The sequence below is a fragment of the Scyliorhinus canicula genome, chromosome 12 (assembly GCF_902713615.1).
Source record: "Scyliorhinus canicula chromosome 12, sScyCan1.1, whole genome shotgun sequence".
Lineage (NCBI taxonomy): Eukaryota > Metazoa > Chordata > Chondrichthyes > Carcharhiniformes > Scyliorhinidae > Scyliorhinus > Scyliorhinus canicula.
Window position 1 is genome coordinate 29,193,970 of NC_052157.1, and position 10,586 is coordinate 29,204,555.

At 45.2% G+C, this 10,586-nt stretch overlaps 1 protein-coding gene across 2 annotated transcripts in view; it reads right to left on the bottom strand.

The window, feature by feature from the left end:
* The window catches only part of aqp9b (aquaporin 9b), a 111,327-nt gene extending 102,232 nt beyond the window's left edge, over positions 1–9,095 (bottom strand). Inside the window, exons 1-2 of one of the 2 annotated variants that reach the window (XM_038814087.1) lie at positions 8,830–9,085; positions 3,394–3,520 (exon numbers count right to left, since the gene is read on the bottom strand). In XM_038814087.1, the coding sequence (XP_038670015.1) occupies positions 3,394–3,520; positions 8,830–8,934 (232 nt within the window). In that variant the 5' untranslated portion in view covers positions 8,935–9,085. Of the gene's footprint in view, positions 1–3,393; positions 3,521–8,829 lie in introns of both variants that reach the window. The other variant, XM_038814088.1, reaches the window with a different exon arrangement.
* Between the last annotated feature and the right edge of the window lie 1,491 nt (positions 9,096–10,586).

Sequence of the window (10,586 nt, forward strand, 5' to 3'; positions counted from 1 at the left end):
GGCGACTAGGGGCTTTTCACAGTAACTTCATTGAAGCCTACTTGTGGCAATAAGCAATTTTCATTTCATTTCATTTCCATGTTCTTCCAACAAAATGCATCACCTCACACTTCTCCGCATTGAACTTCATCTGTCACCTATTTGCCCACTCCACCAACTTGTCTATGTCCTTTTGAAGTTCGACACTGTCTTCTTTTGCGTCATCCACAAACTTTGAAATTGTCTCCTGCACATCAAGATCTAGACTATTACTACTTATCAGGAAAAGCAATCGCTCCAATACTAATCCCTGTGGAATACCACTACAAACCTTCCTATTATTCAGCCAATTTTGTCTCCATGTTGCTACTGTCCCATTGATTCCATGAGCTATAAATTTTATCACAAATCTGCTGTGTGGCACTGCATCAAATTCCTTCTGAAGGTCCATGTATACCACATCAGCAGTATAACCCTCATCGGCCCTTTCTGTTAATTCCTCAAAACACTCCAGCAGGTTAGTGAAACACGATTTCCCCCTCAGATATCCATGCTAGCTCTTCCTAATCAATCTACATTTTTCTATGTGACTACTAATTCTATCCAGATAATTGTTTCCAGAAGCGTGCCCACTACTGATGTTAAATGGCTGACCTGTAATTGCTGGGGCTACCCTTACAGCCATTTTTGTACAAGGGCGTAACATTTGCAATTCTCCAATCCTCTGACAGAGGGAAGCGCCTCCATAGCAATGCCAGAGATTAGACAAATGTTCTATATTTACTCTTAATCTTAATGGTACTTGACTCACTTTTAGGTTCTAGGCAGCGCTAAACCCGGGTAGGGTAGAGTTCATTAAAAACTACCATTTTAAATAAGCCTCTTAAAAGAAATTGCCATGGATAGCTCGGTTCACAAAACTACATTGAGAAACAAACAATTAGGGCATCTCCAGCTCTTTCCTCCCCATTTACAAACTTGGTTGAAGTTAATAACTTGACTTCACTTGCTGCTCATTGACCAAGTTTGTTGGGATAATGGCAACACTGTAGGATTTGATACAACTTTCTGAGATTGACCTCCTCATGTCTTTATACCTTAAGATTTCAATTTTCTGATTAAAATAAACTTTGTGGTCAGTCCTCACCAAAAATGGGCCAACTTTTCTAATTTCCCTCATCACCAAATTGATTGGAAACCACGAAGAGATAGAAAGCAGGCCAGGATCATGTGGCAATGGCAGATTCTGTCTGTATGATGTTATGACTATATATTTTCCTATGAAGTTGAGTTAGTTGATGGTGCCGAGCCGTTTGAAATACGTACAGAAATAAAATACTTGACTATTGTTCTGCCAGTTTCCTTTGTTCATTCTGGTTGGAGAGCCTGTAGGCAAATGTGTATACATCGTACCTCCTGCCAGGAGGTACGATGTGTGAGTAGATTAGATGTTCTATCTAATTTGCAGAATGTTTGCAGGCTTGTTGACAAGGGACCTGTCCAGATGTCAAATTCCAATGGCTTTGCCTCAAGTTCCGTACAGCTTATCCGACTCCTAGGAGAGTAGCATTTTACTTCCCAGGCACCAAGAGCGAAAGAATGAACATTGATATCTAGGCTGTGAGAAAATGTTTAGATGTTACGCCCCCCCCACTCCCCCCCCCCCCCCCCCCCCCCCCCCACCTCCCCGCCCAACAAAAAACGAACCATTCTGGATCAGATGATCCCTCAATCAAAATTAATCATTGTAGCTGTTTGCAGGTTTTTAAAATGTCTCTTAACCAAGTCAAAGGTATTTCATAGCAATGGAATGAAACTGTCTGCTTGAAGGACCTGGAGAACTAATTCAAAGTTCAGTTTAAAGGTGTCTGCAAAAACAATGAAGAATTTGAAAGATGTTTTAGCTTCAGAAAATGGGTTTAAGTGTTTGTGAACGTTCAATACTATTTTTATTTTTCTTCCATATAAATTTATAGGTTTTAAATAACAATTGAATTTTGGCTTAGCCTGAAAATATATTCTGGTTGCAAATTCTTCACCACATTTCAGAGCACTGATGAGAAAATGGTTGCGTACCCTGTATATAATTTCTGCCATATGGCTCAAAGTAATTGATGGGATACATTAACTCATCCATTCTACCTAGGAAGTTTATATGTTTTGGAATATGCAACATGTGAGCCTCGGCATTGTGGTTATCTTGTGGCTGTAAGCATGAACAGAGACTTTGGGAGATGCGAAAATTGGAATAGAGTGAACATTTCCTGTTTTTTTAAATCAAAAATGATTTGAATAGATATTGGGGCAGACTGTATTAAATGATGTAAACATTATTGAAGTATTGGGCTGGATTTTGTTGTGATAGTACCAGTGCTCGACATTATTTCTGTGTATATCAGACAGCAAGTTTGACAAGTGCCCAGGTGGATTTAATCCAAAAGTTCAGAAATCACTGTCTGAGATTTAAAGCTGGTCAATGATCTGTGATGCAAATGGCATCTCATCATTTGGCTCCCCATTCAAATTTATTAAATATCCTGGAGTTCCTGCACTGACATTGTAGAGAAGGGTTAGACTTGCCACAGAAAGTTGGGGCTTTCCGATTCTAGTCAACATACCTTTTATTAACATAGTAAGTTTTAATTACTGAAAAGCAACCTCTCTTGCAATGAAAATTAAGTTCACCAGTGTGGGGTTTCATGCCTTCTGATTTTATTTTTTGTTGAAGGTTAAAAAGAGAAAAAGTTTTTTATTTTACTTTCTGGCTCGTAACCCATTTTTTTTCCCCACCCTTTCTTTCACTTTCTAGACATGAGTTGTCAGTGAATTGACTATTCTAACTAGCACCATCTGCTTCTCTACTTCTGTTCATTAACAAATCTTGGATCCGACTGGTTCAGGAGATACACAGTTGTTCACACAGGCCTCAGATGCTGTACCAAAGTGGCTGCCCCACTGACAGCAACTTGTTATGCAAAACCCCATGGAAAGTCTACAGATAAGTGTAAAATACTGCCAAATTCAATGAAAAAACGCTTGTTAGAATTGTTCAAAATTAACATTTTAAATGAAGATTTTATTTGGAAAGAATTGATGATACATTGAGTTACTTGCGATATTTAACTTGTTTTGTTACTAAATGTATGACCTGAATATTTTATTGAAAAGGCATGCTTGCCAAGAAATACATTTTTTTGTATCTGTTAACAGTCGGAGGATTATATCTGCCCTGTGTTCCCAAGGCTACGTTCAAACATTAAAGTTTTTAATCTCTGTTATCTTCAAGAATGCTAAGCAGTTCAGGAGCGACAGTGGAATAGGAAAGTTTAGCTTTGCCTAAATACACACCTGTTGTATCAACAATTAAAACCCACTCGTTTTGTCACTGTATCTAGGATAATACTCAACACCTACCTGACACTCCTATGGTAGCATAAACAGCAATGGTGAGTCCAAATGAAAAGCCAATGGAAGCAGTCAGCACGTTGCCACTAACGCCTCTGCTCAGTATTGATTGGGCAAGTGAACCGCAACCAAAGAGCTGCAATATAGAGGATTGTAAGCAATGTTTACAATTGTATTGTTTAAAAGATATTCCGTGGAAGATAACATAATCTCTTTCCTTAATGCGCACAGAATTATGAAATTTGAAACACTTGCCATGTCACATAGAACAGACGGTGCAGAAGAAGGCCATTCGGCCCATTGAGTTTGTACCGGCCCACTTAAGCCCTCACTCCCACCCTATCCCCGTAACCCCTCCTAACCTTTATGGACACTAAAGGCAATTCATCATGGCCAATCCACCTAACCTGCACGCCTGTGGACTGTGGGAGGAAACCGGAGCACCCGGAGGAAACCCATGCAGACACGGGGAGAATGTGAAGACTCCGCACAGAAAGTGACCCAGCAGGGAATCGAACCTGGGACCCTGGCGCTGTGAAGCCACAGTGCTATCCACTTGTGCTACCGTGCTGCCCTCTTAACCTGAATGTGGTTACCATTCTTAACGCAGGAAAAATGCCTTCAATGCGAATGAGTTAATGTCTCCATTAAAAGGGAACAAGAAAGAAAAAGGGAGAAAGAAGGGGAAAACGAGGAGACCATTCAGCCCCTCGAGCCTGTTCCATGTTTTAATAACACCATGGCTGATCTGAGAGTAACCTCAAATCTGCATCCCGCCTACCCCCAATAACGTAATTGCCCCTTGTTCACCAAGAAACCATCCTCCTCTGCCTTAAAAATATTCAAAGGCTCCACTTCCATTGCCTTTTCAGGAAGAGAGTTCCAATGACTCACGACCCACCGAGTGAAAATATTGCACCTCATTTCCATTTTAAATGGGCAACCCCTTATTTTTAAGCAGTGACCCCTAGATCTAGATTCACCCACAAGAGGAAACATCGGGGCTGATTCTCCGGTCCCCCCAGCCATATGTTTCTTGCCGGTGTATTGTTCATTGAAAGCAGGATTCTATACTCACTCCGTTTGTCAAGCGGATTTCGCATTGAAGACACCTCACGCGGTTGGAAAACCCATGGAAGGGGGGGGGGGGTGCACTGCTGGCGGGAAGAGGGAATTCCAACAGCCAGAGAATCCCCGCCAGCCTCTCCACATCCACCCTGTCTAGACCTCTTAGGGGGGAAGGGAGGTGGGATGTGGGGGAGGGGAGGTGGGATGGGAATGTGGGATGGGGGAGGGGAAGGTAGTATGGGAGGGAGAGAAGGGTGAGATGGGGAGGGAGGAGAGCTGGGATGGGGAGAGGAAGGTGGGATAGTATGGGGCAGGGGAAGGTGGGATGGGGCATGGGGTGGGGAGGGGAAGGTGGGATGGGTTGGGAGGGGATAGGGAGCGAGGGGATGGGGGAAAGGTGAGATGGGGAAGGAGGAGAGCTGGGAATGGGGGGGGAGGCGGAATGGTATGGGAGGGGAAGATGGGATGGGGCTGAAAGCAGAGTGGGGATAAATGGGGGGTTTTCTGGTTGGCAATCAGTGGCTAGTGGTGTGCCTCAGGGATCAGTTTTGGGACAGCAATTGTTTACAATTTACATAGATGATTTGGAGTTGGGCACCAAGTGTAATGTGTGAAAGTTCGCATATGACACTAAGGTGAGTAGTAGAGCCAAGTGTGCAGAGGACACTGAGAGTCTGCAGAGGGATATAGCTGGTTTAAGTAAGTGGGCAAGGGTCTGGCAGATGGAGTTCAATGTTGATAAATGTGAGGTCATCCATTTTGGTAGGAATAACAGCAAAATGGACTATTATTTAAATGGTAAAAAATTGCAGCATACTGCTGTGCAGAGGAACCAGGGTGTCCCTGTGCATGTTTTGCTGGTGCAGCAAGTAATCAGGACTGGTTTAGCTCAGTGGGCTAGACAGCTGGTTTGTGATGCAGAGCCAGGCCAGAAGCGCAGGTTCAATTCCCGTACCAGCTGAGAATTCTGAATTCTCCCTCTGTGTACTCGAACAGGTGTCGGAGTGTGGCGACTAGGGGCTTTTCACAGTAACTTCATTGCAGTGTTAATGTAAACCTACTTGTGACAATAAAGATTATTTACATTTACAAGAAGGCAAATGGAATGTTGTCCTTCATTGCTGGAGGGATGGAGTTTAAAAACAGGGAGGTTATGTTGCAGCTGTATAGAGTGCTGGTGAGGCCGCAGCTGGAGTACTGTGTACAGTTTTGGTCTCCTTACTTGAGAAAGGATCTACTGTCACTGGAGGGGGTGCAGAGGAGATTCACTAGGTTGATTCTGGAGTTGAGACGATTAGTTTATGAGGAGAGAATAAGTAGATTGGGACTATACTTACTGGAATTGAGAAGAATGAGGAGGGATCTTATTGAAACAAGCGGATACAAGACCAGGAACAAGGATACAAGACCAAGGATATACTTCTGAGGCTGTATCATTCTCTGATTAGACCCCATTTGGAGTATTGTGCGCAGTTTTGGTCCCCGTATCTAAGGTAGGATGTGCTGGCCTTGGAAAAGGTCCAGAAGAGGTTGGCAAGAATGATCCCTGGAATGAAGAGCTTGTTGTATGAGGAACGGTTGAAGTCTCTGGATCTGTACTCGTTGGAATTTAGAAGGATTGGGGACGATCTTATTGAAACTTACAGGATACTGTGTGGCCTGGATAGAGTGGACGTGGAGAGGATGAGTTTCCACTTGTAGGAAAAACTAGAACCAGAGGACACAATCTCAGACTAAAGGAACGATCCTTTACAACAGAGATGAGGAGGAATTTTTTCAGCCAGAGGGTGGTGAATCTGTGGAACTCTTTGCCGCAGAAGGCTGTGGAGACCAAATCACTGAGTGTCTTTAAGTCAGAGATAGATAGGTTCTTGATTAATAAGGGGTCAGAGGTTATGGGGAGAACGCAGGAGAATGGGGATGAAAAGGATATCAGCCATGATTGAATGGTGGACCAAACTCGATGGGCCGAGTGGCCTAATTCTGCTTCTATGTTTTATGGTCTTATGGAAACATATAAAATTATGAAGGGGATAGATAGGATAGAAGCAGGGAGGCCACTGGTGGATGAAACTAGAACTAGGGGGCATAGCCTCAAAATAAGGGAGAGCAGATTTAGGACTGAGTTGAGAAGGAACTTCTTCACCCAAACGGTCATGAATCTGTGGAATTCCCTACCCAGTGAAGCAGTTGAGGCTACCTCGTTAGATGTTTTTAAGGCAAAGATTTTTGAACAGTAAAGGAATAAAAAGGTTACAGTGAGCGGGCGGGTAAGTGGAGCTGAGTCCACAAAAGAACAGCCATGATCTTATTGAATGACGGAGCAGGATCGAGGGGCCAGATGGCCTACTCCTGCTCCGAGTTCTTATGTTCTTGTGTAAGATGGGATGGAGAGAGAGGGAAAGGTGGGATGGGGAGGGAGGGGAGGGAGATGAAGGTGGGAGGGAGAGGGAGGGAAAGGTGAGATGGGGAGGGAGGGGAGGGAGAAGAAGGTGGGATGGGGAGGGAGGAGAAGGTGGGATGGGGCTGAGAAAGATGGGATGGGGGAGGGAGGATTGGGGTTTCAAAGCTGTGTTATTTGATGCCCTGTGTTTTGAGTAGGAACATAACCCAATGCTGTTCTGGTGGAGGTAAAAATACCAAAGGCCGATTTGAATAGTAGGGGGTGGCTCTCGCAATATTCTGGCTAACATTTGTCCCTTTAGGGTGGCACGGTAGTACACTGGTGAGCACTGCTGCTTCACAGCTCCAGAGTCCCAGGTTCGATTCCCGGCTTGGGTCACTGTCTGTGTGCAGTCTGCACGTTCTCCCTGTGTGTGCGTGGTTATTCTCCGGGTGCTCCGATTTCCTCCCACAGTCCAAAGATGTGCAGGTTAATGCCTTGGCCATGCTAAATTACCCACAGTGTCCAAAAAGGTTAGGCTTACTGGGTTACGGGGATAGGGTGGAGGTGTGGGATTAAGGACGGTGCTCTTTCCAAGGGCTGGTGCAGACCCGATGGGCCTAATGGCCTCCTTTTGCACGGTAAATTCTGTGATGATTCTAACTAACACCATGCAGACAGATGCTCTGTACTGGAGATTCCCTACAACCTTCTCAGTCTTAGCAACCATAATTTGAATGGATGTTTGGTGGAAAATCCATTCACGTGTGCCATTGTGATTTGTGCTGGAGACAAATAGCTCCCCCCCCCCCCCCCCCCCCCCCCCACTCCCAAGGCAATTCCTTTCATTGATGCTTCTGTCAGTGTCCATTGTGGGAACTTACTGTCCCCAAGTTGGTTATACAAGACCAAGAGTGGAGTTAAGGACAACTTTCCGCCCTGAGTTGTTAGGTACTAGACTGGACTGTCAAAATGGTGGTGGAAGCAGCTCCAAGAGCAACTTTCAAAAAGGAGTTGGATAAATATTTGAGAAGAAAAAAAACTGCTGGTGGTGTGATGAGCAGGAGGATCAGGGAGTTGGCGAGCTCTTTCAGAGAGGCTTACAGGCTCCATGAACCCAGTGTCCCTCCTCTGTGCTGTAAGACTCTGAGAATAATCGGGGAAGACACTTCAAACAATGTCTCCGTGTGGCCCAGGAAGGACGGTTCTGAGGGGATGGAAGGCACTATGTAAATGCAACTTGGAAGTTGCTTTAATTGACCCTGAACGAGGGCAGCACGGTGGCGCAGTGGGTTAGCACTGCTGCCTCACGGCGCCAAGGTCCCAGGTTCAATCCCGGCTCTGGGTCACTGTCCGTGTGGAGTTTGCACGTTCTCCCCGTGTTTGCGTGGGTCTCATCCCCACAACCCAAAGATGTGCAGGGTAGGTGGATTGGCCACACTAAAATTGGCCCTTAATTGGAAAAAATGAATTGGGTACTCTAAATTTATAAAAAGAAAAAACAAAATTGACCCTGAACGTCGCTCCTGTTTGACTATCTGCTGGGAGGGGGCAATGCCAATAACCACCTCATAACAATCATAACTCCTTATACACAAGAAGCAACCTACTGTTCCACCTGTAATCGAATGGTGCTGCAGAACATTATCACAGTGAATAAAACAGTGCATAAAAGATCATTCGCTTAAAAATATAGAGTTAACAACTTAGCTCTATCCTTCGAAATAACAAAAAAACTCACTAATACACATTGACCTATTGTACATTTTTTTTTACATTTTACCTGCGTTTTCTCTAGACACAAAAAGCTATTTCAAAACTTTGTCCTTACTGTATCCTGATTAGTATTTCACTGGATGGATCTTGACCATAAACTTCACAACCATTGAAATAATAACTAGAGTCAGGTCTGCCTGTGCTGTGGTCATCCTGGACAAGGTGCATCAGCTGCTGTGACCCAGCATGGAAATAAATGCATCTTTGCCAATACTTACAATCAACATAAAGGTTCCCAGGAACTCGGCGAGCCCTTGTTTTATCCAGCTGTTCTTTAACTTGCATTTGTCTGTCAGGCTGTGTTTCTGGGGTTCTGTTTCCATTGCTGCTGCCTCAGAGCTTTACTGCTGGAGAGTCTCGCCTTTTTAACAATCCGCAGCTCTGAACTTCGACACGAGTGAAGAAGCCAGTGGGCAAAGGCTGATAAGGATATTCCAGCGTCAGTGCTGAGCTGATCAATATTTGCACAAGTCCTCTAGTTGCGGCTGGGAACTTATTTTTCCCTCCTCCCCCGTCCCAGATACAGCGAGGTGGGAAATACACGGAATGCTATCGGCACTGGAGAAATAGGAACATCTGCACCTTTCCCAGTGATTTTATCACCAGCGCCTCTTGCAGAGCACACACCGTGGGGGCATTCTCTGCACCCGAGGTTAAAAATCCGCTCAATTGCCCAAAGTCCTTGGCAAATATAGCGGACTCTTTCCAAAGTACTGATCGAACAAGGGCAGCGCTTTTCTCAAAAAAAGTTAACTTGGCTATCTACTGCATGCTAACGGGAGGCATTGGGCCATCTGATAAATCCTATTAACTGGCTGCCTGTTTAAGGGTGGCACTGCATCTCATGAACTTACATGTGTTAATATGCCCCCTTCCCATCTGGTCCAAAAATCCTAGAATCCCTACAGTGTAGAAGGAGGCCATTCGGTCCATCAAGTCTGTACCGACTCTCTGAAAGAGCACCCTAACCACTCTATTCCTGTAATCCCGTAACCCCGCTTAACCCGCACATCCCTGGACATTTAGGGACAATTTAGCATGGCCAATCCACATATCCTGCATATCTTTGGACTGTGGGAGGAAACCGGAGCACCCGAAGGAAATCTACACAGACAGGAGAAAGTGTGCTCAGTCCAAACATCCAATTCCCGTACCAGCCTCCCCAAACAGGTGGCGGAATGTGGCAACTAGGGGCTTTTCACAGTAACTTCATTGAAGCCTATTTGTGACAATAAGAGATAATTTTATTAAGGATGGAATCGAACCCCAGCCCTAGCGCTGTGAGGCAGCAGTGTTTTTGTTTTTATAAATTTAGAGTACCCGATTCATTTTTTCCAATTAAGGGGCAATTTAGGGTGGCCAATCCACCTACCCTGCACATCTTTGGTTGTGTTGGCGAAACCCACACAGACACAGGGAGAATGTGCAAACTCCACACGGACAGTGACCCAGAGTCGGGATCGAACCTGGGACCTCGACGCCATGGGGCAGCAATGCTAACCACTGCGCCACTGTGCTGCCCTTTGAAGCAGCAATGTTAACCACTGTGCCACCTAGCCGCCCCGACCCCCACCTCTCAGAATATTTTTAAGGGTTTGTTTTGGAGCACAGGTTGGATATTGAAACTAGGGGCGGGATTCGGCGGCCGCGCCTGCCCGGCAAGCGGAAATTCCCGGCTGAGGTCATGGTCCGGTGTCCAGCCTGTGGCGATCTTGCGGCTGGCGGGGTGGAAGAATCTAGCCCCAGATCTCTGTCTGATTTCCCTTGTCCCTTCACCACACAAATAGGTCAACGAGGGGAGTGGGTGAACTGGGCATATCTTGAGGATACATCAGTGGGAGTTTTCTGTAGGTGGGAAGTTGCTTCTGAGAGTACCAATTCCTGTCCTTGGGGAGACTCCCACAGGTAGAGATCCTGGGACACTTCAGATTTCAGTTTGAAATGCCATTAACCTGCCTGGCTCTATCCAAATCCA